The sequence below is a fragment of the Onychomys torridus genome, chromosome 5, assembly GCF_903995425.1.
Source record: "Onychomys torridus chromosome 5, mOncTor1.1, whole genome shotgun sequence".
Lineage (NCBI taxonomy): Eukaryota > Metazoa > Chordata > Mammalia > Rodentia > Cricetidae > Onychomys > Onychomys torridus.
In genome coordinates this window covers 33,951,652-33,979,423 of record NC_050447.1, presented here as the reverse complement: position 1 = coordinate 33,979,423, position 27,772 = coordinate 33,951,652, and the positions used below count along the sequence as shown (strand labels likewise).

At 50.8% G+C, this 27,772-nt stretch overlaps 1 protein-coding gene across 3 annotated transcripts in view; it reads left to right on the top strand.

Moving 5' to 3' along the window:
- Smpd3 (sphingomyelin phosphodiesterase 3) overlaps positions 1–26,499 on the top strand; it is an 87,430-nt gene extending 60,931 nt beyond the window's left edge. For all 3 annotated transcript variants that reach the window (XM_036188760.1, XM_036188762.1, XM_036188761.1), the window contains 7 exons: positions 12,330–13,855; positions 19,137–19,212; positions 19,314–19,469; positions 21,416–21,505; positions 21,701–21,764; positions 23,330–23,492; positions 23,753–26,499. In XM_036188760.1, the coding sequence (XP_036044653.1) occupies positions 12,539–13,855; positions 19,137–19,212; positions 19,314–19,469; positions 21,416–21,505; positions 21,701–21,764; positions 23,330–23,492; positions 23,753–23,854 (1,968 nt within the window). In that variant the 5' untranslated portion in view covers positions 12,330–12,538 and the 3' untranslated portion in view covers positions 23,855–26,499. The remainder of the gene's footprint in view (positions 1–12,329; positions 13,856–19,136; positions 19,213–19,313; positions 19,470–21,415; positions 21,506–21,700; positions 21,765–23,329; positions 23,493–23,752) is intronic.
- The last annotated feature ends 1,273 nt before the right edge of the window (positions 26,500–27,772 follow it).

Sequence of the window (27,772 nt, the reverse complement as noted above, 5' to 3'; positions counted from 1 at the left end):
GGCATTAGGTATGTATATTGTACATAGACATATATGTAGGCAAAACACCTATACATATAAAATAAATTAAAAAAAAATAAGCCAGGTGTGGTGATTCACACCTTAATACCAGCACTCAGGAGGCAGAAACAGGCGGATCTCTGTGAGTTCAAAACAAGCATGGTCTACAAAATGAATTGTAGGACAGCCAGGGATACACAGAGAAATCCTGTCTTGATAGATAGATAGATAGATAGATAGATAGATAGATAGATAGATAGATAGATAGATAGACAGACAGCAAATAAAATTAAGCTAAACAAACCATCTAGAGGAAACTGAGTACAGAAGCCCCTCTCATGCCCACAGTATGGGGTGTTTCTCTGTGTCTGGCTCCTTCTTGCCTGTAAGCAGTCACTGTGGTTACTAAGAACGGCTCTGGCAGCCAGGACTTCCTGAGTGGCTCCATCCTTCTTGTGTCTACTCTCAGTTCCCTGACTCTCTCTCTGCTCTACCTGTCCTACCCAATACCCAACACCCTCCTGTCCCCACACTCTCTAGAGGACACTGGTACCCTCAGAACATACGTGGTCCCCATTATTTTTCATGCCCTTACAGAGAAATGCCCCCCAAGAAATCATGTCTGACTTCTTGACATCCAAGTTCCCTGTAAGCTCTCTGCCTCAGTGCTGGCTGCTGTCCAACAGTACAACCCCATAGTATCCGATCACACCCAACATCTTGACTTTGATTCCAAGCCTGAAGCATGGGCTCTTGGTTCTGTCTCCACATGTGTCCACCCGGGAGAAGCTGATCCTGCCTCCTGCCTGTCTTCTGCAGCCCTGGTGGTCCCTAGTCCAGCCTCCCACACTGACCCTTCACAGAGGCTGGAGGTTTCTGTCCATTCAGATGGGTTTTCCTCTCCGTGTCTATAGACTCACTGTCTTCTGGGGTCAAACTGTTTCTCCTGAGCAGAGCGTTTCCACTAAAAATGAAAAGATTAGGGCTCACAAGTCCAAGTGCCTCGTGAGCCCAGAAGGTCTGGGCACACACAGCAGGCATGGACTTGGTGAAGAGGTGAGGAGTGAGCCTCCTATCTAGCCCGGAGTCTGGGGAGAGCGACATTACCATCAGTACTGAAATGGAGACTAAGAAAGTGGCTTCCAGAGGTAGGTCTGGCTGTTGTCCTGGAAACCAAAGGCTGTCACTCATTAAGGCTGCATTCTGCAATCAAGCAAGGAGACTGATTCCACAGCAAACCTTACCTTCCTCTGTTGGCCAAGACTGGATGGCCAATGCTGTGGTTATAACTAGAAGCTGTCTGGGGTTATGGATGTAGATCAGCTGGTAGAGTGCTAGTCGTTAACAGGCATGAAGGCCTGGGTTCAATCCCTACAATTATATAAACCTACTGTGATGGCTCATGCCTGTAATCCCATATCTGAGATGTGAGAGCAGGAAGTTCAAAGTCACCCTCCCATACACAATCAGTTCAAAGCCAGACTGGGATATATGAAACTCTATCTAAAAATTAAAGATGTCTTGTCAGTCCCATTGCAGGGGAGTAACCTGGGGCCCTGGATGATGGAATAGCTATAATCCCAAACTGTGGGTTCTGTGGCAGAGAGAACTCTATGGACGTCCTCCCGCCTGCTGTTGAGTGCTTTGTCTCCCAGAGGGACTAGGAAATGCAACCTTACTTTGCCTGCTTCCTCCAGCTGCTCTAGAAATAAAAAGTCCTAGCCTAGCTTTGGAGACAAAAGGGAAGAGTCTGCCCAGACTTTCACCCAAGTAAAGCCTGCTCATCCCTTTAAGAAGTCACTGCTGTGTAGAAATGTATCTCTGTCCACACTAGAAATCTGGGTACATGTGTAACTGGTGCAACCAGAGCCAAGAGTCCCTGCATCCTTCCAGGAGTACAAGATTTGAAGCCCAGTACTTAGTCGTGAGGCAAGAGGATTGTGAGTTGGAGGCCAGCCTAAGCTACACAATAAACTCCAGAACATCAAAACCTAGTCTCAAAAAACAAACAAGCAGGGCTGGGGTGGTAGCTCAGTGTGTAAAGTAATTGGCGTGCTAGCATGAGGACCTGAATTTGGAACTCCAGAATCCATGTGCCTTAGGGTTATACTGTTGCTGTGGTGAAACACATGACCAAAAACAAGTTGGGGAGAAAAGAGTTTAATTGGTTTAAATATCCTGAGTCACACAGTCCATTGTGGGAGGCCAAGGCAGGAGCTCAAGCCAGGGATGGGGGTAGAGTGTGACATTGGACACCGGGAGGCATGAGCTAATGCACAAGCAATGGAGGAGTGTTGTTCACTGGCTTGCTCCTTATGGCTTGTTCAGCCTGCTTCTTCTAGACTCTGGGACCAGCAGTCCAGAGGTGTCAGCACCCATGACGGTCTGGGCTCTCCACAATCAACTACTAATTAAGAAAATGCCCTACAGGCCTGCCCAGTGGCTGGATCTTAGGGAGGCATTTTCTCATTCAGGTTCCTTCTCTCAGATGACTCTAGCTTGTGTCAAATCAACATCAAACTAGCCAGTACACCCTGTAAAAGCCAGGTGTGGCCACACACATCTGTAACTCCAGTGCTGGGAGATAGCAACAGGTGGATCCTAGGGGGTCACTGGCCAGCAATCATGGCCAAAACTGTGAACTCTAGGTTCAGTAAGAGACTTTACCTCAAAAAGTAAAAATAGAGGAAGAAATCTTGATATCAACCTCTGGCCTCCATAGCTACCTATCCTCATGTGCAAGCCCTCTGCCCCATATACACCACAGTACACACATACAAGCATACATACAAACATGTATACATAAAGTAACAACCAAAAGATGAAGTACAGAATTCAACAGCCAGAAGCAGGTATAGGTAGGGTCCCTGCCAGCAGTTGACCAGTTGACATAGTTGAAAACCAGAGCCCCTAAAGACCTTAGTGTTGAGACAATACATAACAGGAAGAACCCCAAACCCCAAAAGCTCCTCTCCATTTTGATGTAGACAAAAGATTGGTTTGCAGTCTTAAGACAACAGACTCCAGCAGCCCTCAACTCCCTCACAAGTGGTTAGACTAGTGCCTGGGCAGGCTCACACATGGGTCGGAGGACTTCCTATGCAGAGGCCCTTGCCTGTTCTGTGCATCCCTCTCTTAAGGTGAGGTAATGATGACTGATTCTCTTGGAGGTAGGGCTTCCATCGTGGTGTATGCAGGAGTACCTGAGTATAGCAGTGGCCAGGGGTCAGAAGTCTTTGAAAGAGCTCAAGATAAAGAGCCTTGACCCCTAGCAGGGAGTGACACCTGACCTCAATCCAGAATACCCAGGTAGTATGCTGTATAATTGATTTAATTCACTCACTGGCTAATCTCTGCATACATACTCTGGGACACAGTTTGTTAAATGTTCTTTGCATAGAAAATTTCAGGCTGGATAGGTAGTGATCCTTCAGAAGACTATCAGCAAGTCTGTTCTGCTTCAGGAAGGGTTACGGTCTTCATCTGTGCTCTATAGTGCCTGACATGCCTCAGTCAGCTAACCATTCCAGGAATAAATTCTGTACTTGAACTTGAGCTGAACACAGGGTCTGCATAATTCTAGCATTTGTGTGGACTTGTTTTTAAAACTTTCCTCCTCCAGAAAGCATGCTACTGTCTTTTCTTAAGCAAAGCATGTTCTTTGGCTCTTACATCACTGACATCAGCCTCTGTGTCGGGGATCAGCAGCTTTGCTGAGAGAGAGGCCTCAACCCCAGGGTCTGAACCCCAGGGTCTGAGAGACTCAGGCTCCTCTTGTCCCCAAGAAGAGACTCGTAGTAGTGGAGGGGCGTCCTGGGCAGTGCTGCTCTTTGGCTAGCTAGGCAGCCCTCTCACACACTGGATCCCAGAACTCACCGGAGGCCATCACACGATCCCCTGGGGAATTCCAAGAGCACCTGCTATGACTGTTCTTAGGCTTGGACTCAGACCCAGACTCCAGTGTCCAGCAGGCTCAGAACTCTAGAAGGCACAGGCTCAGGCTTGGCTCTGTGCTCAGCTGTTTACCCCTGAACCATGCCCGCTCCAGTTCTGCCCGCTGATGCCCATGTGGTAAAAGGCCTGTGATGAGGTGGTCTCAGAGCCCATCTTCATCACAGAGAAAGCCTTCACCCTAAGTCTCCTCTGCTGTACTGGTCTCAGCCTCCACAAGGTCATAGGACTGGTAGAAGAAGCCCTGTGGCTTCTGCTTTGGCCAACTTTATCAGATGGATCTGGTAGAGACAGGTTCGTTTTTGGGGGGAGTGGGGGTGTGTTGAGACAGGGTTTCTCCGTGTAGTTTTGGTGCCTGTCCTGGATCTTGCTCTGTAGACCAGGCTGGCCTGGAACTCACAGAGATCTGTCTGGCTCTGCCTCCCGAGTGCTGGGATTAAAGGTGTGTGCCACCGCCGCCCAGGTATCAGATAGGTTCTGTTCTTGAACATTTTAGGAACCGTAGGAAAGAGGCAGTTCAGGCAAAGCTTTAGGACCCGGCTACATCTCAGCATCCCTAGCAATGTTCTTTGTCATTAAATGCAAAATCTGGGAGAGTGAGCAGCAGAGATTGGAGTGGCCAGACTGGCTGAGCACCCTTGCACCCCTCCTCTGACTTAGCTTGAGATGTGCTTTCCAAGCACACACCAGTTGGCTTCATTTGGGCTTTCTGAATTCTGCCATGGAAATGCCTGGCTGGCTGGTGGAAAGAACACCTCAGGGCTGCTCTCAGCCCATTCCTATTCTCAGAAACCACAGGATGAATTAATAGCTCCCACAGAAAGTTTCTTTTTGAAAATTTTATGGACCCTTGGCCTGCACTTGGCTTCTACAGAAGCCTATGACTCTAGCTTATATGAGCAGCCCATGACACACAGCTCCGGTGCAGCCCGCAGGGAGGGGAGCCTGCACATCCCCCAGTGTGCTTGCCCCATCATCTAGGACAGCAGGTGCCTTTTTGTAGGGCCAACCAGCCTCAGGAGAAAACTTCGAAGGCTTTTGAACCTCCCCTCCCCCCCTTCCTTCCCCTTCCCCTCCTGTTCCTTCCCCTTCCCCTCCCACCCCCCTTCCTTCCCCTCTCCCCTCCCCTCCCCATTCCTTCCCCTCCCCTCTCCCCTCCCCTCCTCCTCCCCTGCCCCTCCTTCCTCCCTCCCCTCCCCTCCCCATTCCTTCCCCTCCCCTCCCCTTCCCCTATCCCCTCCCCTCTCCATTCCCCTCCCCATTCCTTCCCCTCCCCTTCCCCTCCCCTCCTCTCCCCTGCCCCTCCTTCCTCCCTCCCCTCCCCTCCCCTTCCTTCCCTTTCATTTCTTTTTGGTTCTTAGAACTAAACTCAGGGCCTCAAAGATGCTAAGGAGGCACTGCAGCCCAGCTCTTTCAGGGCCTCTGAGGCAGGGGGATCACAGCAGTGGTAGTGATCGTGATAACATAGAAACAAGGCAGGCTCTGTACTAAGTGCTGAAATGCTTGCCATCTCCAACTAGCCCAGAAGTTCTCAACCTATGGGAGCGACCCCTTTGGGGGTCGAATGACCCTTCCACAGTAGCCGCCTAGACCATCAGAAAACAGACATTTACATTACAATTCATAACAGTAGCAAAATTGCGGTTATGAAGTAGCAACTAAATAATTTTATGGTTGGGGGTCAGCACAGCATAAGGAACTGTATTAAAGGGTCACAGCATTAGGAAGGTTGAGAACCACTGAACCAGCCCAAGGGATTTTCATCCACATCTAATACAAAAGGAAACTAAGGCTTAGAGCATCCCTCAGTCAACTTATCTAGTATTCATCAGGATCCTCATTCACATACCTGCACTCAGAGCCTGATTGCAGCTTCTGTCTGCTCAGATTGCTGTCTCCAAGGGATGCCTTGAGGCACACAGACCTGTAGGGCCTTGACTCAGGAGGATGGCTCTACTCTCTGCCAGGGCACAGCTGGGGGCAGCACAGGAGTTAATGCACATCTGAGAAAAACATAGCTTTAGAAACGTCCTATACCTGGTGGACACAGATAAAACAAAGCCTCTTTAGTGCTAAGTGACAGAAACAAAGGCGACTGGAGCCAAGAAACGAGATTTTCTGGCTCACAAACTAGAAAGTCTACAGGCTGTGTGGCTTCAGACAGACAGATCAGAGCTCAAATATATTATGAAGACTTGGCCTCTTCTCCATTCTAGCTCTAAGGTCTTTCTCCCTGAGCTGGATTCATTCTCAAGGAAGGCTCTGGAAGCTGCAGGCTCTTATTGTGGTATTCTATCTCCGAGAAAATGTAGACGTCTTTCCTGAGTGTCTAATAGGGTTACAGGGAACACTTAGAATGGTCCCAGTGGTGTCAGGGGACTAGGGTGCTGCTCACTGTGGCTGGCTGTTCTATCACCTTGGAGTGGAGCAGGGCAGTGTGTGCCACTGCCAGAGAACTGAAGCCAAGCAGGAGGAGCTGGGGTGCTTTGGATTGAGAAATATGAATAGACATTTGCCTGTGTCTGGGGGGGGGGCACGTCACTGCTACAGACTATGTATCTATGGTAGACCCTAAACCCCAATTCTGTCTGGGATATGGCTCTTTCAACCCCTCCCCCAACTCAGAAAAGCATCTGTCTCTCGTCAGTCTTTCTGTCTTCCTAGCGATGAGCTGACTCCAAGTTTCAGCAGCTCAGAGCACACGTTGCCATGCCAACTCCTCTGCAGCAGCATCTAGGCAGAATGGGCTGGCCTGATCTCACAGCCGCTGGTGAATGCAGACACATTCAGGTAATTGGATTGGAGCAGTCCACAGGCCTTTCCTGTGGACACCTGGAGCTTGGTCCAACGCCTGTTTAGACTCAAAGACTTGGAGGACATTTTGCTCCATAACTCCAAGCTTACAGAGGGAGAGAGAGCTCAGCAGGCCTGATGATCAGAAGACAGGGCAGTAAAGGAGGATGAGCTCAGACACTGCCAAATAGAGCAATTACCAGCCCTCTGAGTTCAGAGAGCTGTCAGAGACCCATGGGCTTCCACACGGGGTCAGGACTTGCTTTGCTCAGCAGAACTGATGGCTTTCTTACCTTCCCACCCAGGAGAAATCCAGATTCCAAGTCAACATCCACACAGGTCCCTTGGGGCTACTGTGATGGTGTGTTCTCTGAATCAGCATGCCAACCAGGTCATCTCTCAGATTTGGAAGTCCTAGTCATTGGATGATCAATGGGAACAGTCCTACTCTGACAGGACCATTCCTAAGGAGTCCCTCACTGGTGAGGGAAGATCAGCCACCCCGGGCCCACAGGCACATATCTAAGGGTGAGATCTTGGTTTAACTCAGACTTCTGAGCAGCCATAGCCCCCTTCCCATGCTGCAGTCACACAGGGTACTGATTAGGTGCCTCCAGGTTAACCTGTATGAATGGCCACACGGAAGCTGCTTGCTATGGATGCCTTGGGCTGCCCACAAATGCCTAGGACTATATTCTTCAGGTCCTGCAGAGGAGGTGTCCACCTTTTCCTCTCCCACATGGACTAAGGGTTTTCTGGCTCCCAAACATCCCTAGGGCAAGTTCCTCCTCCACCTGCATCAGTCTGTGACCCACGGTGCTCTCTTCCCCTCTGTTCATGCATAGCCCAGCCCAGTCCTCAATGCAGAGAGGGGCAAGATAGTGAAGGCTTTGGCTTTGGCCCAAACAGTGTGAGTGGCATCTGTGAGGATCCAGAAGGCCCTCTGGTTCAGCCAGGATCCTGGAAGTCCTGTGGGTGAGCTCAGGTCTGCCCCTTAACAATACCGAAAGTACAAGCTGGGGAAAGAAGATGATACATGGAATGGCTTCTGGAAATGGAGAGAAGGAAGCAAAGGTGACCAGGCCACCAGCCTGGCTCCCTCTAGTCCTCATAGAAACACTAGAGGTAGGCACTGCTGCCCCATGCCATGATCAGTGCCAGGATATCCCTCGGGCTAGCCTGCCTCCCGGGCTGAGTACAAGACCACAAAGCTCAGGTGAGAAGAGAGAGCCTGGTCTCAGTATCTAGGACTGAGAGGTTGGCTCCCAGGAGTCCTGCCTTGGGGCACCTTATAGCTCCCAGCCACAACTCCACAGCTCACAATGCTGGAATCCCTGAGGGCTGAGGACCTGAGAGTATCCAGGACTCCAGCTCAGCTATATAGACCATGGTACGGCTGTGGCATGATGTGGCTTCTAGTGGTTTCTATGCAGGATTTGCAGAGAGGACCAACCCAAGGGCGACTGTTGGTCTTCACATAAGAAACCTTGAATGATCCACTTACTCTAGGAGGTGAGGTACAGAAGCTCGGCATGCGTGGCCTTAGAGGGACCTACCAACCCTTTAAGAGTGTCCGTGTCAGGCTTGCAAAACTACCAGATCAAGGGCATGCACAAGAGGAGGAATGATGGAGAGAATGGGGTCCCATGTCTGAAGCCAGACACATGCCTGACCCCATTTAACAGTGCAGACAGAGAACGGGAGATGCGCAGGGTGCAGCTGAGCACCTGCCTGTGCTGAGCAACCGGGGGCAGCCATACCCTTCCATGGCCTCTCCTTGGAGCATTTCAAACCCTGGGAAGTTACCAGCCTCTCATGTTTAACGGCAGCGCTCCTCTTCCATGAGGAAAGTGGAGGTCAGACTAATTAATGTGTGCTGTTGGTTTGCCCTGCTTTCATTTCCCTGAGACAAATAATTATCCAGAGCTTTCGGAACAGCCTCGTCCATGGCAGTCCCGCCTGTCTTCTGCAGCAGCAGCTTCCACATGTAGACAAGGGAGCCAGTGCAGGGCAGAGCAGGTGGCTGCACCCAGGAGGGCCCTCCTGTGCATGGCACTGCGGAGAGGAGGCCTGGGGTAGCTGTGAAGGAGTTGGAGAGGCACCATGGAGGCAAGGGACTCATAGCTGCCTTATCTTAGAGGGCCATTGTGGAAGCACAGCTCCCGCTAGCCCCTGGAGCTGCCTTCCCAGATCCCCCCCTCCACCAGCCCTACAGTGGAGACCAAAACATGCCCATGCCTGCCCAGGGCGGGCAGAAAAAAAGATCACTGCAAACTAGAGACTTTGCCAGAAGGGTTTGCCACAAAAGTGCGGGCATCTGAAGATGGATTCTCTCTCCTCGTCCCCTAAAGCCCCATCCCAGCCAATAGCTGATTCCAATCTGATTAGCCAATGTTGGGGTTGAGCCACATGGGATGACAGAATGGGTCATTTTTCTCAGGAAGCCTTTGATGAAGGAAAACCTGACTCACAGGGGTGCTGTAGACACCGAAGTGGCTTTTTGAAGTACAAACATACCTCCTCCCTGATACTTTCTCCAATGTCATCTATGTAGCCCACATTACTGCCCACAGATCAAACCTGACCCTTACTACAGAAAGACTGGCTTCATAAGAGCTTCCCCACCTGAGTGGGCACTCAACCCAGCTGTCTGTTTATTCTTACATTTGTTACTTCCCTCCCCAAGCAGGGTGGCGGAGAGCCAGGGCTTGGCCTTAGACAAACTCTTCATGGAGAGAAAGCTCCAGGCCTAGTGATAGCCTGGTGTAGGGAGGGACTGTGGTCACAAATTGCCTTGACAGGGTTAAGGAAGATTCCCCTGAAGGAGAGAAGTCTCAAGTGAGCCCTGAAAGGTACAGAAGGGAGAGGGGTGGGCGGAGTAAAGAAAGGAAGAGTTGCCACAAGCAGGTGCAGAGGGCTCTGGCAGAAGCCGCCACTGGAAAGGAGGCTGTGGGTGGAGCCAGGGTGAGAGGGGAAGGGAGCACAGAGACAAGAGCACAGAGGGCCCAGACAGAGATTATGAGCCTGGACTTTGTCTCCTAAAACAGTGGGGTCAGTAGAGGGAGGGAGGAAGGGAGAGAAGGAATAAAGAAGAGAGAGATGTTAAGTGGATCCTTGGGATACTGCACAGATGTGAGAGGGCACTAGTGACCTTAGGCGACAGTGATGAGAAGGGAGGCCTGGAAGTGGGTCTGCTGAAGACTCACGGTTGACATTCAAGTGGCCCAAGGGATATGGCCGGGGCATCCCCTAGGGTCTTGGTGCTGAATTCAGAGACCACTGGTGTCTGGGATGCCTCAGAAGACCTCTGTCCATTGCCCATTGCTCCTGCAGGCTCTGTCTCTGGCCCCAGTAGATCTGGCAGAGATGGGTTGGTATGGGCAGCTCTGTATTCTGTATTTCTCCCTCTTGCCAGGAGGGGTTCTGCCAGCTCCTCATTGAGAGCCATCAATTGGCTGGGCACATCCAGCCAAGTGTGATAAGCAGTGAGCCATGGCTCTGGCTCCAAGCTGGAGTCTTCTCTCTGGTGAGTGGTTGGAATAGTAAACAACAAGCACGGGTGCTCTGGCATCGCCCAAGTCAGACGGCAGCTGTGGGAGGTTGCTGGACATCCTCAGACCCGGCTGTGGCATTCATTGAGAAGTCCTCACTTGGCTGTGCTTGTGTAGACACACACTTGTTGCTCCAAACTGTGACCTTCCAGAGTTAGCTTCAAAGTGACTTCCCTTGAAGAAAGTAAAATCTTCGTGCTTCTTGTTCATCAGAACTAGACACAGCCACCAGCTTAAACTCCTCTTTGGACATGAATCCCCATCCTCCCTCATCAGCTTTGGGGATGGTGTCTGCAGGGCTCTTGGGCCTCTGACAACTGTGTGGCAAACCCCACCTCCCCGAGGGCTGGAGGAGATGGCTGTCTCCTTTCTGACACTAGCACCATGATCCGCCTCTGTTGATTTATCCTACCTCTGAGGTACCTGCCTTTCCCCTTGAGACTCCCTGGGACACTGTGTAGACCCTTCTCTCATGAAGCACCTCATTTCTGGGGAGGTAGACATATCCCAAGTGCAAGTAACACAAACTGCGAAGACCAGGCCACTGTTCGGGGGACAAGCACCCCAGTGGAAGCACCTAAGCTACCCAGGCAAGGAGGTGAAGAGTCCTCCCTAGAAAGCCGATGTCTAAGCTGAGCTGTGGAGAGGGAGAGGGAGCAAGTAGAGCTGTGGGAACTCCTCAGGGTGAGGTCCTGGCACCGCTCGCTGTCAGAGTGAGCCAGTGAGCACAGTAGGTGGACAGGCTGCAGCCTGTGGACTGCTGAGGAAATAAATGTCCCTTCAGCCAAAGCTGGTCAATTGTGACACTATTCTCAGTCCATACTGAGCTGTTTCATCAGGATAGGAGGACTGAGGGAGGGTAGTTTGAATGATATCTAGGTCTCTAGTTTGGGTGACTGTAGTCTCAGGAGAGAGGAGGGAATGTGGGGCCAGGATGAATGATGGCAGCCTGGGTCCAGACCAATGAGGTGTCACGGGAAGAAGGGGTATAGGTCGGCGAGAGAAACAAACATTAAACTTAGCTGCCTGGCCTAGGAATCAAAATACAGATGATACAGCCAGGATTTTCGCCTCAGGACGAGAGTAGTGTGGGTCCCTGGAGGCTGGGTAAACATGAGACTCTTGTCTTTATTAACTGGGTAATCAGGACTGTCAATGCACCTGCCTGGGTGTGGCCATGCCTGCTCTGAAAACTACTGTGACTCAGTTTATTGTGGGGCAGGGACCCAGGGTGGATGGATGTAGGTGGCTGTTGGCTTTGCCTGAAGCTGCACCTTGGAGGACAAGCTGGAGAACTGATAAAGCTTCTCTAAGTGTCCAGGGGACTGTGAGGGTAACTGGGTAAACTATTTGTTCCAGAAGCTGGTGAAACAATCTATGTCTGGGTCCCCCCTACACCTACACACACACACACACACACACACACACACACACACACACACACACGCGCACGCACACACACACACACACGCACACACACACATGCACGCTAGGGTTCTGCCAGAGCACTGTGGGGTAGAACATAGAGCTTAAGTCTGTTGCTCAGGAAGCTGGACCATGATCAGAGCAGGGCTGCATGTGAATGACGCTTCCCTGCTCTTCTGTCCAGCTAGCCACACTGCCCTCTGCCCTGTAACCTTTGACCCCTTTTGTCTTTCCTGGCCTGATTGGCACTAGATAAAAGGTGGGCGTGTTTGCAGCTCCTCTTACCTAGGCCACTGCCTAACCAAATGGCTTCACTTGATTCCAACCAGCGTTAGTCCAGGCACACTCTTGAATCCTAACACACCTCTTTGTACCAATGAAACTATGCCCTTCTGTAAACGTGAGCCAGTTTTTAAGCAATTAAGTTACAGAATCAAGACAGTCGGTTAGGGACAATCATATACAAAGATGTTTATTAAAAAAAAAAACTATATAGGCAAATGGAATGTGCTGGGACATTCTTCTGGCCCCCAAACACCCATGTAAAACTGATTCCCTGGTTCTCAGAACAGTCCAATTTAGTAACAGCCTCTCTCACTGTTTCTACAGGTTCTCCACAAGCTTTGGTGTTCCAGCATGGCCCCTTGAGGTGAACCATGAATGTCTGCAGAACACTTAGCACTAACTATCCAGAGTCACATCTTTCCAGGTGACCCATCCTCCACCTGTCCCCAGCCTGCCCACCCCTGCCTGGGAAAGTATTGCAGCTGCCACGGACACCATGTAGTAGGGCCGGCTGCGGCGCCCAGTGAGCTGCGATGGTTTTGTACACGACCCCCTTTGCTAATAGCTGTCTGTCTGCCCTCCACGCTGTGTCCTGGGCCCTCATCTTCCCATGTTACTGGCTAGTGGACCGGCTGGTGGCCTCTTTCATCCCCACCACCTATGAGAAGCGTCAGAGGGCAGATGACCCTTGCTGCCTGCAGCTCTTCTGCACCGTGCTCTTCACGCCAGTCTACCTGGCTCTGCTGGTGGCTGCACTGCCTTTTGCCTTTCTTGGGTTCATCTTCTGGTCTCCACTGCAGTCTGCCCGCCGGCCCTACTCCTACTCCCGGTTAGAGGACAAGAGCCCAGCTGGTGGGGCAGCCCTGCTCAGTGAATGGAAGGGCACGGGGGCTGGCAAAAGCTTTTGTTTTGCCACAGCCAATGTCTGCCTCCTTCCAGACTCACTTGCAAGGCTCAACAATGTTTTCAACACCCAAGCACGGGCCAAAGAGATTGGGCAGAGAATTCGCAATGGGGCTGCCAGGCCTCAGATCAAAATCTACATTGATTCTCCCACCAACACCTCCATCAGTGCAGCCAGCTTCAGCAGCCTGGTGTCTCCGCAGGGCAGTGATGGAGCCAGAGCTGTCCCTGGTAGCATTAAGAGGACGGCCTCTGTGGAATACAAGGGGGATGGTGGGCGTCACCCCAGTGATGAGGCTGCCAATGGCCCAGCCTCTGGGGACCCGGCTGATGGCAGCCTTGAGGACAGCTGCATTGTGCGCATTGGAGGTGATGAAGGAGGCCGGCCACCGGAAGCTGATGACCCTGCTACTGGGAGCCAAACCAGGAATGGGGCTGGTGGGACCCCAAAGGGCCAGACGCCCAACCACAATCAGCGAGATGGAGATTCTGGGAGCCTGGGCAGCCCCTCAGCCTCCAGGGAGTCCCTGGTGAAGGCACGGGCTGGGCAAGATGGCGGTGGCAGCGGAGAGCCGGGAGTCAACAGCAAGCTCTTGTATAAGACATCAGTGGTGAAGAAGGCAGCAGCCCGCAGGAGGCGACACCCTGATGAAGCCTTTGACCATGAGGTCTCGGCCTTTTTCCCGGCCAATCTGGACTTCCTGTGCCTGCAGGAGGTGTTTGACAAGCGCGCAGCTGCTAAGTTGAAAGAGCAGCTACATGGCTACTTTGAGTACATCCTGTACGATGTCGGGGTCTACGGCTGCCATGGCTGCTGCAATTTCAAGTGTCTCAACAGTGGTCTCTTCTTTGCCAGCCGTTACCCTGTCATGGACGTGGCCTATCACTGTTACCCTAACGGGTGCAGCTTCGATGCCCTGGCCTCTAAGGGAGCTCTGTTTCTCAAGGTAGGCATCCTCAGCTGAGGGCTACAAACCAATTGTCCCCAAACCACATGACAAAATGGGCCATAGCCCCTACCAACCCATACTCCCAGGGAATCCTCACTCCCTTGATGGGGTGAATTGGGAGCCAGACAAAGCTTTCCATGGAACTGAACTCATGACCCCCAGCTCAAGCACAGGGAACCCATGGGCTCACACTGAGTGATCTGGCCAGGTTTTCAGATCTGAGTCACACTTACTCATCTGTAAAGTGGGGTGAGGGTGACCCAGTATGTTGTGATCCAGATGGGATTCAGAGTCTCTTGTACTGCATGTGGTGACCATGGTGGTAGTACTGACCGCTGTGATAAGGGCCGGAAGAGGAGGCGAGCCCCGTCTCCACTCACACATGGCAGAGACCAGAGTAGAAACTGAGTGCAGGCCAGCATATGGGCTCTCAGGTCCCCAGGCCAAAGACCACACTCAACCACTGAGACCTCTAGCTTCATTGGCCAGGGCAGGCCCCCTTCCTGTTGCTAGCAGCTGCCATGCCAGGCTCTCTGCCCACCAGCCCTTGGCTTCATTTCCATAGTCACTAATTAAAGTGAATCATGATTATTTCTGCTAATTTGGATGCAGTTGGAGGTTTTAGACCATGGTAATTTGGTCATTACATATGATCTTCGACAGAGCCTGAGATACTCATTGTCAACTTTTTGTTCTCTATCTAAAAGCCACTGCTAGTGAATCCAGAGTTTTCTGAAGCATCATTTGGCCATCTGATGCTGATGGGGCTTCCTGTCCCCAGGGGCAGCAGCTGTTTTGCCTGTGGTTCTCCCCTTAAAAGTGAGACTTGACTAAGGGGCTGCTTTAGTGGAGGACCCTGACCGTGGCTCAGGGCAGGTTTCTCTCACTTCTCCGCTCCAGTCTTAACTGAGCCTGACCTGTGCAGGAATACTGAGCCAGTGCCTACTGGAGGTAAGGGCACATTGACTCCATTTGAGCCGGTTAAGGACAAGGCAGGCACTCATAGGCTCCACCCTGGGGTGCTCAAGGCCCCTTGCATGGCTCTGCCAGAGTTAGGGTCCCCAGCTTTCCAGTTTTCTGACACAAAGTTCCAGCCTTCTTATTCTGACATACTGCTCATTTGTGTTGCATTAATGGGTATATTTCTGTCTTGGTAGCCAGAGTGGCCTTCTGGGAAGGAAGGAGATATGTCATCAGTGGAAAGGTATATCCTCTCACCCTTGGCCTGATAGAGACGGCTGTAAGCCTAGATGTCCCCCCCCCCCCCCACTGCTGGGCAAAGAACCCACATGACCCCTCCTGACCTTCCTCCTTCATCTGATCCCGAAACAGGTTTTTTGAGACAGGGTTTCTCTGTGTAGCTTTGGTGCCTGACCTGGAACTCACTCTGTAGACCAGGCTGGCCTCGAACTCAGAGATCCACCTGGCTCTGCCTCCTGAGTGCTGGGATTAAAGGCGTGCGCCGCCACCACCCCCGCAACCCCCCCACCGTCCAGCCCAAAGCAGTTTTAAGAGTGGCAACTGTCTTCTTGGGACAGCCTCTCCCCTGTGGCTCTATCATTAATGTTCTTTTTGTCTCCCTTTACATCGTGGCAAATAAGTTGACTCATGCCACTCCAAAACTTTTCTTGAGCTGGCCAGTATTTTTCCTATCAAACTTCGTTTACAACATCTCTTAAACACTGTGATAGGTCTGACAGTACCTACTTGTCTCAGTTTTTTGTTTTGTTTTATTTTTCCAGAGTTTCTCTTTGTAGTCCTGGCTATTCTGGAACTCATGATATAGACCAGGTTGACCTCGAACTCACAGAGATCCGCCTGCCTCTGCCTCCTGAGTGCTGGGATTAAAGGTGTGTGTCACCTGGCAATCTCATCTTCTTATACCTGAAGATTGGGATAAGCCATGCAGCCAGCTCTCTCTGTTTCTCAGGGTCCCCTACTGTCAACTCTGTCCCCCCAGGGCCTAGGATCCCACAGCCTCCATTTCTGCCCTTACTGGTAACCCTCATCCTTGTCCCAGCTGAGACCTCTCCCCAGAGCTTATCCCTGAATCTGGCTGACTCGTGCCTGGGTACGATTTACTTCTGATTTACTTCTGAGCAGCTCAGCACCCGCCCTGCCAGCCTCACCCAGGTTCTCCCATCCTGAAGCCAGAAGAAATCAGCCACCTTGGTTGTGCCTGCTCAGTTTATCCCAGGTTTTTCACTTTCAAGATGCCCTTCATCATCTTGGTGAACCTCCTCTCTACATCTTCCAGTGGGGCCGCCTCCTCCTCACTAGGTCTGATTCCCTTTCTGCCCTTACTAGACCACCCTGAGGGCCCTCCTCAGCCCATGCTCTGGCAGTTTGCTTTGCTAAGCACAAGCCAGTTCTCCCTTTGTGGGCTCCTTGACTCTGTGCTCAGGTGTTTTTTGGACTGCTTGTCCAGTCAGATGCTGCTCTGAGAGCGCAGAGCTGTGCCCTGCTGGATTAGGGTATGACAGTCCTCCTGCCACAGAAGAGGGCCAGGGCCATCTGGAGAGCAGCTGTGGACATTGGGAGGATGAGGCCAGCAGTCCCTCTCTTTGCCACCTCCCTTACTGGGCTCTGCTCTTCTAGTTTATTCCATGGACTCCTGAAGAAATGGGCCTCTCCATGAATAGATAACCTTTGGCCTCAGCACAGTAGAGCTGATCTCTGAGCACCTTTTACTGATACTCTGTGCCAGCAGGACTAAAGGGCTCAGTCTCTCAGTAGGATTGTTTTTTATAAGAGAAACACACACAACTCTGCAGGTCCTGAGCACACACGATAGGAATCACTAAGTCCCAGCAAATAATAAAGTGTCAAGATCACACACGTGTTAAGAGGGAGGCAACTGTGGACTTGCTACTGTGGTGTTCTCCCTCTTCCTGGCAGCAGAGCCAGCAGGGATGCCTTTGTCTTTGTCCAGAACTCAGCACAGAGCAAGTGACAGTAAGGGAGAGTCTGATAAATGGGTGGCTGTTAACATCTTGACAAAGATACCAACAGCCTAGAACAGGGCAAACAACACCATGGAGGCAAACAGGACTAACAGGTGCCCATCTATAAAATGGTACACACTGAGCATGCAAGGACACACTAAGCTGAAGCTCCTGTGGCTGAAGATTACAGTGGGAGAAACCTGTTGCCTGAGGAACATGGGGTCAGCCATGTCATGTGTCCCTCTGAGCACTGCTTTCTCTGAAAATAACAAGATGCATTAGTGTCCATGGTTTTGCAGGCTAATTCCCAGAACAGAGGGGATAGATGACTGCACCTTGGGTCTGAACTTAACATCTGAGTTTAGACACAGCCCAGTCCAGGCCATGGAGCCTATTATCAAGTAGCCAGACATTCACCCACAGGCACTGAGGAGGATAGGCATGCACGCTGGGGAGGAGGATGGAGTTGCACAAACCCAGAGGACAGAACTGAGAAGACCCACTCAATTTCAGCAGCAAAGAGAAAGAACACTGACTGAGAGGTTGTGTCCTTTGCCACAAGATGGAACAAGAAGCCTGGCTTCTGTGGTCTATCTCTGGGAAGTGCCTGGGCTGGGGTTCAGCAACACAGGAAACCCAGCTGGACTGGATTAATGATTATCTGGGAAGGGCAGTTAGTGCTCACATAGGAAGATATGCTATTGATAGAGACCTCTTGAGGACAGGGGCCCATAATCGCCCCTGAAGACTTTTTTGAGTGGCCCCCAGCAGTTGGATAGCGGTGAGTGGGCCTGGGAGAGGCCTTGGTGGTGGAGGAGAGGGGATGTGTGGTCTGTCTCACCTCCAGAGACACAGCACAAACAAGGGCTCATTCTTGTGCTGAGTTATCTTTGATAACAAGATAAATTAAAAATTCTCATTTTTATGAAGCCAGCATTAGAGATGACCTGCCTGAGTCAACTCTTTGAGCCAGGCCCACCGAGTCTAACTCTGCCCTAGTAAAGAAGGGTCAGGCCGGGCGGTGTGGCGCACGCCTTTAATTCCAGCACTCAGGAGGCAGGGGCAGGTGGATTTCTGTGAGTTCGAGGCCAGCCTGGTCTACAGAGCGAGTTCCAGCACAGTCTCCAAAGCTACAGAGAAACCCTGTCTTGAAAAACCAAAAAAAAAAAGTCAGGTTTGGGGAAAGTGGAGGCATGAAGGTGTGGCCAGGGGCACAGGCCAAAACTCTGATCTAAGACTGAGGGACTGCAGGAGACCTTGTTCTATAAAAACTCATGGAGCACTGGGTGGTGGTGGCACACATCTTTAATCCCTGCACTCGGGAGGCAAGGCAGGTGAATCTCTGAGTTCAAGGCCAGCCTGGTCTACAGAGAAGTTCCGGGACAGCCAAGGGCTATACAGAGAAAACCTATCTTGAAAAACAAACTAACAAAAATTCATACAGCCAGATGGGGCAAAGACAGACTAGCAGGAGGCTGGCAGTGTCCAAGGCCCCTCCAGTGGGTTCTAGTTTTGATTTCAAATTGGAGGGTCAATAGGAGGTCAGGTGGACAGTGTGGCCAAAGGAGGAAGGAAAGAGTCACTAAATGAGAATGGATAAGGCTAAGGGGTAAAGAATATGGCTCCATGGCTAAGAGCATCTACTGCTTTACCATGAGGACCAGAGTTAGGGATCCCAGCACCCTCACTAAACAGCTCCAATTCTGGTTTCTGTGGATTCATTCATTTATTCACTCTCTCTTTCTCTGTCTCTGTCTCTCTGTCTCTGTCTCTCTCTCTCTCTCTCACACACACACACACACACACACACACACAGATTATTATGATGATGATGATGATAAACAAATATTTAAAGGACTGAATGTTAGGATGGGCAAGTGGTATGTAACTGTGATCCCAGCACTTGAGAGCCAGAGGCAGGAGGATTGCTGTAAGTTTGAGGTCATCCTGATTTATGTAATGATTTCCAGGCCAGTCAGGGCTACATACCAAGATTCTGTCTCAGAACAACCTGAAAGTCATGTAGGTGAATAGGAGATGCCAGGGACTGGGGAGGAACTTGCCTGTGACTTGTTTCTCCTCCATAAAGTCTTGCATAGACTATGGCCAACCATGTAACATTATTGGCTGATGTTTTCTTTACATATCTGCTTCTAGAACCAACCAGACACTTCTAGACAGGGAATGCCCTATTTCTACCTGGGCCTGAATCTAGTCAGGAGCCTGGCACAGAGCAGGATGGTGAGAGCTTGCACAGAGGGCTCTAGATGTTGCCAGGATCCCTTTGCACCTGGAGCAGCAATGGGCGACACTGACACCCTGCCTTCCCCCAGGTGCAGGTGGGAAGCACACCTCAGGACCAAAGAATTGTTGGGTACATCGCCTGCACACACCTGCATGCCCCACCAGGTAGGCCACAGCCTGGGGTTTTCTGGGGATGGGTTCAATACCTGGGCCTTGGCTGGGGTCCAGGTCAAGCTTCATAGTCTGGTCTCTTGTCCTGTCTGCAGAGGACAGTGCCATCCGGTGTGAGCAGCTGGACCTGCTTCAGGACTGGCTGGCTGATTTCCGAAAATCTACCTCCTCGTCCAGCACAGCCAACCCGGAGGAGCTGGTGGTGTTTGACGTCATCTGTGGAGATCTGAACTTTGATAACTGTTCTTCTGGTGAGGCCACACTCCTTCCCTCTCAGGTGTAAAGCTCCAGGCACAGTCATAGACGATAGCTGGGTAGTTTGAAGAACTGCCAGTTCCTCATGAGTATGTGTGGGAAATTTAGCAAGACTGATGTATCTGCCCCACAATGAAGTCCTAGCATGGACCAACTCATATACTGGCAAAAAAAAAGTACAGAGGCCTCTAGCTGGAGAAAGAGAGACCCTGAAAATGAACCCAGGACAAGGGAGAAACTTCCAATAACACTGGCTTAAACTGGGCCAGGAAGATGGCTCCATAGTGGCTCAGGGGTTAAGAGCACTGGCTGCTCTTGCAGAGGACCCATATTCCATGCCTACCGCCCACATGGTAGTTCACAACTGTCTGTAATTCCAGTTTTAGGGATCCAGTGACCTCTTTTGGCCTCTGAGGGCACAGCGGTGCACAAATGCACATGCAGACAAAACAATCATACACATGAAATAAAACTAATATCAAAAAATTTAAAAAACAGGTCCAGCAGGTAAAAGCACTAACCTGATGACTTGCATTCAATCCCCAGGAGAGACAACTTCCAAAAGTTGTCTTGTGGCTTCCCTGTCTTTGCTGTGGCATATGTAGCCACCCCACCCCCACACTCATAAATATTTTATTATTTATTATTTATTTGTATTTTATATACATTGGTATTTTGCCTATAAGTATGTCTGTATGCAGGAATCAGATCCCCTGGAGCGGGAGTTACAGACCGCTGTGAGCTGCCATGTGGGTGCTGAGAATTGAACACCAGTTCTTTGAAGAGCAGCTTAACCACTGAGACATCTCTCCAGCCCCGCATAAATATTTTAAATACAAAAAAAACTACTGACTTTAAACTACTGGACTGTGCTAGGTATGGTGGCCCATGTCTGCAGCCTCAGCACTCAGGAGGCAGACAGGCCCGCTGCAAGTATGAGACCAGCCTGCTTTACACCGTGACTTCTAGGCCAGGCAAGGATACATGAGTCCTTGTCTCAAGACACAAGCAAACAAACCTTTTAGGTAGAAGACTAAAAGCCAATCATCTGTGAAGTATTAAACAGATTTGAATCTGCACTTATGAAGACCTCCTTTGGGGTAGGAGTAGTTTTGAGCCTTCCTTGGCCTGGGGGCTTCAAGGTTCTAACACTCCTGCAGGAGTCACAGCTCCCACAGGAGACTATGGGGAGGCGGAACCTGGAGCCTTGAGTTCAGGCCTCACCCTTAGAACAGGAAATCTCAAGGTTCTACCTAGAGTCCACAATGGTACCCTCACCTGATGGCAGACAGTAAAAGCTGTTTGACCCTTTCGTGGCCAGGAAGGCATTTCTGACAAGGGTGGCAGTTCCAGCATGGGCAAGGAGAATGCAGTGCCCACCATGGAACACACAGTCACCAATACAGAATGATTTTCCTCTACAGCTGTGTGGGATAGCAAGGCTGTCAAATTCAACACACCAGCTTCTGCCCAGCACAGTCTTTCTGTTCTGGTCATGACACTCTTGGCACAACATATTCAGGAGGAGGCTTTTGGAGAAGATCCCACCAGGAAGCCCTAACCCAGTACTCTTCCTCCAGCTCAGGGGTCAAACAAAGACTTCACTGGTCCAGTGAGTAGGTAGGAGCCTTGTGACAGCCACTCCTCCCCAAGGGCCAAGTAGCCAGATGTGTGAAGAGAGCAGGTCTTGGCTGCAGCATCACTGGCCCTCACCAACAGTTTGCCATGGAATCTGGGAAGGCTTAGAGGACAGAGATCAGTGTGTTGGGGCACATCCTGAGGGCATAGAGAACCAGTGACATTTGACCACAGGACCAACCATAGGTCTATCGAAAGAACCATAAACCCAGAGTGCTTATGAAGAGACAGGAACACAGTAACTAGCACGAACCGGGCCAGGTGACTGCCACACACACAGCACCCCTCTCCATTCCTCCCACAGATGACAAACTGGAGCAGCAGCACTCACTGTTTACTCGCTACAAGGACCCCTGCCGCCTGGGGCCTGGGGAGGAGAAGCCCTGGGCCATTGGTAAGCAGGGCTGGGCTCACCAGGGACTTCCCAAGAGGCCATCAGAACCTGATTCCTAATGAAGGGAATGCCCTAGGCAGCTTTCTGGAGCCCCCCCCCCCCCCAGCCCTGGTGTCTCCCTAATCTTTCCATGGGAGCCACCCTTCAGGCTGGCTGGACCCTACCTCAGTCACCACTCTCCTCTTTCGTCCCCAGGAACCCTGCTGGACACAAACGGTCTCTATGATGAGGATGTGTGTACCCCTGACAATCTTCAAAAGTGAGTGCCCCCCCCATACTACTCAGGCTGACAGGGACCCCGGTCCTAACAAACAAGCTCCCAGACCTTCAGGAGGCATTGAGCCCTTACTAGGTTGTATAGATGGGGACTGGGCAGGTTCCAGCAGGGCCAACTCACTCAAGCCACTAAGGACTTCTGTGTTACCAGGAAGCTCTTACACAGGAGAGGACAGATGGATGGAGGCAGTCATCATCTTCATATTCTAGAAATTTCAGAGGCTCATGGAGTCTGGAAGGGACAAATCCTAAACCAGCAGTCAGGACCTAGACTCATTTTGAAAAAGGCTCTTGTTAAGTATAGTTTACACAGGAAAAAAAGCCAGAATTTCCAGGATCAGGTCAAGGGTCAAGCCCTAGAGAGCTGCTGGGTCAGGGGTCTGTGGAAGAGGGAGCCCATGGCCTCTACCCAACACTGGCTGACTGTCTTCAAAGGCAGCTCTACCCCAGCCCAGCTTCATCCTTGAGCCAGCAAGGCTTCCATAAGGGACACAGTGGAAAGGCCAATAGCAGAATGGATTTACAATTCACAGCCCGAGACTGCAGATCCACTGCCATGGCTCCTTGCAGCTAATTTGAGCCAATTAATTAGATTACAGACTAAATTTGAAACATCATCCTATGCAGAGAAAATGATCTTTTCATGAGGTGATGATTAAAAAATGACTACCAGTAACTCTCAGATCACTGATGCTAGAATTAATTATCAAAGCAAAAGACAGTAATGGATTACATCTCTGAGCCGTTAACAATGCTCTGAATGTCATTAGTGTATTTATCTTAAGGCTGATAAAAACCTGTAGAAAACCATGTTTGCCATCCTGGTCTCTCCAGACACTGAATCTCTGCAGTGCTAACCACCTGGAGGCCTGGGCAGTGTTTCCCATGCCAGCTCCTGGCCTGAGCCTGCTCTCAGTAACTGGGGAAAGGTGGCCTACAGGGTTCCTCGGCCCTCCTAGGGTTACTTGGGCTCTTGGGGGCTAACAGGAATTATGTTGGGCATTTAGGCCCCCTATGAGTCTCCTGGGATGACTCTGAGAAATGGGACAACAGCCCATTCCCCACACCAACCACTCATTTTACAAAGGAAATAGCACTCAGATGATAGCACAAGCTGGCTCACATCACTGCTTAAGGACAGACCCATAAAATAACAGACCTCCAATGTAGTCCTCTCTTGGTTCTCTTAGCCCTGCCAATCTTAAATAGTGATGGAGCTTCCAGGAAAGAAGGTCTATGAGGCTCAAACATTGAAGAAGAGATCAGAAGAGGTGCATTCCCAACATGGCCACAGCCAGCAATGCCATGACCAGTATCAGAGTATGGAAAGGGAAACGGGAACTGGTTAGCCCAAGGTGGAGTCAGCCTGTGACAGATGGCGGAAGGATTCACTAGGAACTCTGCCTTCTATCTAGGCCCTTTGGGGAGCCACAAGACAGGCAGATCTTAACCCAGGTTTGTCTCTGTTTCCTCTTAGGTTGTGGAGAGCATGGCTCCACAGGCCAGGGCTGGCATAAGACTTTGCCTTGTCTCCTTTCTGCCTAACAGGGTTTTGGAGAGTGAGGAAGGCCGCAGGGAGTATCTGGCCTTCCCTACCAGCAAGAGCCCAGGGGCTGGGCAGAAGGGGCGGAAGGGTCTGCTGAAGGGCAATGGCCGACGTATCGACTACATGCTGCATGCTGAGGAGGGGCTGGGCCCTGACTGGAAGGCTGTGAGTCTGAGGCTGGGCCTGGTAGCCCCGCATAGTACTCTGAGCCCAAACCCTAGCCCCTGCTCCCCTAAAATGAGAGCCATCATTTTTACAACCTGAAACCCTCCACACACCCTTCGTACCCTAGCCCAGTTGGCCCCCCATTTGGAACCTCCCACCCCAGATTGTCATTTCCTGCCCCCCAAACTCCCCTTTACAGAACACCCTCTCTCTGGATCTAATCAGAATATTCTGTTTTCCACTCCTTTCCCCTAACCTAGGAGGTGGAAGAATTCAGTTTTATCACCCAGCTATCTGGCCTGACCGACCACCTCCCTGTGGCCATGCGGCTGATGGTATCTGCAGGGGAAGAGGAGGCATAGACCAGCCACGCCACTGGCATCTCAAGAAGTGGGCCTCTGCCAGCCCTTCAAGCCACAGCCCATGTCTGGGCTGTGTCCCTTCCATTGAGCACCCAGTGCTGGGAGTGGGAGGGCAGGGGACAAGGAAGAGCCTGTCAGTCCCCTGGGAGCCTGGAAGCCAGGCTGCTCTGTGCCTCTGGGCCATCACTAAGAACAGAGGACTCAGGCCAGTCTGGGAGCCCCTGGCTGCCTAACCAGTGCCATTCTTTCCAATCACGATTTTCTACAGATCTACACAGCACAACATAGTTTGTAACCCGAGGGTTAGTATGAGGACCGGGTTTATGTACTCTTTGTATTTCTTCTCAAGCTTTGTCCAGGGTTCATTACTTTTGTCTGCTGCCAATGTTGTCTCGCATGCTTGCACCCTCGCATGCACGCTGCCCGCATGCCATGTGCCACACTGTAGCACCCAGACCCCTTGCTCGGGCCTCATCCAAGGCCAAACTCCAAACACAATCAGAAACAGCCAAAGAAGCACTTCCTGGGCACAGCTGCCAGCTCTCCACCTCCAGTTTGATGGGGATGTGAAGGCTGTCATTACCTGCCAGCCCAGGCTCTTCCCAGGGTCTTGCATTCAAGGGCGATCACATTTAAAAAAGAAAACAGAAAATGTTAAACACAAACTCACCCTTCACTTAGGGTCTGTAAGTCACTGGGTAGAACTGTGCTCTTCCCCAGCCCACACAGCAGGGTCCAGCTGGCTCTGGCCACCCCAGAAGCTCCTGTAGGAGACTGATGCCAGCTGTGGGGCCATAACAAGAAATCCAAGAAGAGGGCATCACTTTTTTTACACAAAGGGGACTCAGAACATAAAGGGGGGAGGGTTGATTTTGAAAATGACAGGTTTGTAGCTTCTTTTATCCAAGCCAATATGTCCTCTTCTTCTACCGGCCCCTTGGGTTCAACCTTTTCCTGAGGACTTCCCTCATCCATGTGTGGCTGAGCTCAGGAACCACTTGCCTGCCCCCAAGTTGGGCTGCAGCTCTGGACTCCCAGGCCCACTCTCCCTCAATAGCTACTTCAGCCAATGCCATGTCTAGGAGGGTACCTGGACAAAGGGCCAGGAAACCAAGGTGTAGAGAATGGCTTCTTCAGTTACGCTCAGGTGGCTAGCCACCAGCTTGTCTAGGGCAGGGGTGATTCCAGACTGCATCCAGAAGCCATTCTTGCCACTGTGTGACAAGAGCCAGCCCCAAGCTCAGCACAGTAAGGCTGCTAGAAGCCCACTGTTCTCCACCTGCTGCTCAGGGGCCCAAGACAGCACTGACTGCACATCTACCTTCAGGGATCCCTGACTACAAAGGGAAGATGTCTGTATCAGGGTGCTGAGCTTCAACTTGAGGGACTGTTTCTGACAACCCCACTGGTCTCTTCAAAGTGTCCTATCTTGTATCCAGCCCAGCTCAAGGCCAACTCTGCCCGGTAAGGATGGAGGAAGCATCAGACCCCTGCTGTTGGGACCTCTAACTGCTGGTGCCCTGAAGCTGTGCCTTGTCACCCATTAAGTAGCAAAAGGGATCAAGAAGAGGGGCACATGTCCAACAAGATGCCAGGCCCTGCACTGGGGGTGATCCTTCAGAACATAGGCAGCTTGGCATTAGAGCGTGTATAGCTGGTGACACTGGTCTGTCTGAGCCTTTTGGCCTAGAGAGCCCTGGCCCCATGCTCCAGTGTCCAGAGCTAGGGCAGCCTTGCTGGCTTCTCTGCTGTGCCCTCTCCTGCCAGGGCCTTGCCTCCCGGTAATCTGGGAAGGCCTCATGGAATGAAAGGTCCCACTCCTGGGAATCACCAGGATTCTGTTCATGCAGGGTACCACTGGGCAGGCCCAATCCCTATACCAATGGCACTGTGTACATGAAAAGTAGATGACGTCAAGGCCAGGTCCCTAAACCTGGGTTAGGGTAACATGTTTGGAGTCAGAGCCACATGCTTCTCTCCTTCCCAACTCCAGGGCGGCCTTAGGCAAGTTGTACCGCCCTGTGCCTCTGTCATCTTCTGTTATTACAAGGTCACCTCTACATAGACAGGTTCTGGAGTCCAGAAGAGGGATAGCCTGCCTTCCAGCTCCCCTACACATCCCTCAGCACTGAGGCCACGACTATCTGCCCAAATTTCATTGTGGTTTGCTTATGGACTCAAGACATGTGTACTACCAGGCCTTTCTATTTAAAAAAGAAGAGACATTGCCAGGATTCCAGAGTCTATGACAACTAAGGCCTAGACAGGGGCAATCACAGGGACCACTGGAATCCCAACTGCAGCTTTGCCTGCCCGGGACCCCTCCAAGGGAAGTGCTAGGTAAGTGCATTAGCTTAGGAAGGACCATTCATTCATCTTTATTTGTCCAAAACCACCTGGAGTTTTAAGTATGAATATTAACCTTGATGCTTTTTAACTATTGTATTAACTTGCTCAGATTTAGAAATACTGTTTTAAAAGAAAAAGAAGAAACTTTTTTAATTTCTGTATTGTATCCTCATGGGACATTAGGGGTTTTATATGGTAAGATACCTAAGGTTTTGGTAAAACATTATCAAATATATATCCAGACGATTCTTCCCTAGAAGAAAAACAATCTTTACGGCTGATTTAAAAAAAAAAAAAAATGTTAAAAAAGAGGTGGATTTTTCCTTTATGGTGCTGAAAGGAAGGATGGAGAATGAAGAGAAAATAAAACTGTGAGGCTCAAGGCTGGTGTTCTGGTTCTGTACTTATTTGCGTGACAAACGCATGGATTTCCAGAGTTGATCCCAGCCTAGGGGATTTGGGGAATAACTATGGGGACACAGCCCATGTCTGCCCCCAAATGCTAGGGATTGGCCACACAGGTTCTACTACTGGGCCCCTCCCACATCCTTTCAGAGCCAAGAAGTCAACGGCAAGAGTGGGGGTGAGGAGTGAAAGAGGCGAGGCTGCGGCCAGCTGGGGAGCCCCCACTTTCTGCTTCGACAAGGACAGGCCATCAAAGCAAGGGCCTTCACACAGACAGGAAAAGGCTACTCCTAGTTTTCTCCCTTTTTTTTTTCTCTTTTCATCTCCATCATTTGTATGTATTTTGGGAATTTTTGTTTTGTTTTAAAAAGACACAATCTTCAAAGTTTACCTTTTTTTGGACTTAAGGCATAACATGAAATGGCTCATTCTTCTAAAGCTGAATTCTGCAATGAACTAGTTGAGAGCCCTCAAACCCTGTCTGAGTGTATGTACAGTGTTTCAATATAGAGCATGTTGTTTCTGTTCTTGCTCAAGTCCTAATGTTGTTCCTGACTGTGCCACTCCTGTGCCACCTAGTTTTCTTTGTTTCCTCCACAGGGAACTGCTTGAAGATGGCCTCTTCCCTGGCTTGTGAGCAGCACCTTGATGTCCAGGTCTCATGGCTTATCAGGCCACCTGCTGGTGTACACTGAGGCCAAATACCCAAATGTTTATAAATGTGGCTTAGTAAAGCTACTTAGCAGGGGAGCCTGGTCCTCTCAACACAGGTCTTACTAGGATTATGAAGCCCCAAGGAACTCCCTAGAAGGCCATTCTTTAAGCAGAGACCTGGAAATCTAGAAAGTAGACAGGCTGGGTAGGTTCCATCTAAGTGGGTAGTCCTACCTTAGTCCCAGTGAAGGTTGTTCCGCAGTTCTCCTCCAGGTAGGACAGAAAGCATTACTATACCAGAGCTTCCTGAACTCTGAACCACAGACCATTCTCCCTGGTTGATTCAGAACTCTTCGATCAGTCACCAGCCTATGCTGCCTGCCACACCTGATGCTGGGAGCCAGCAGCACTAAGATACAAAAATAAAAGAGGTCTCCTGTGCAGACGCCAAGCAGGTGCATGCAAGGAAGTAAGTTCTTTGGCCTTCTTTCCCCATTGAGCCCCAAGCCA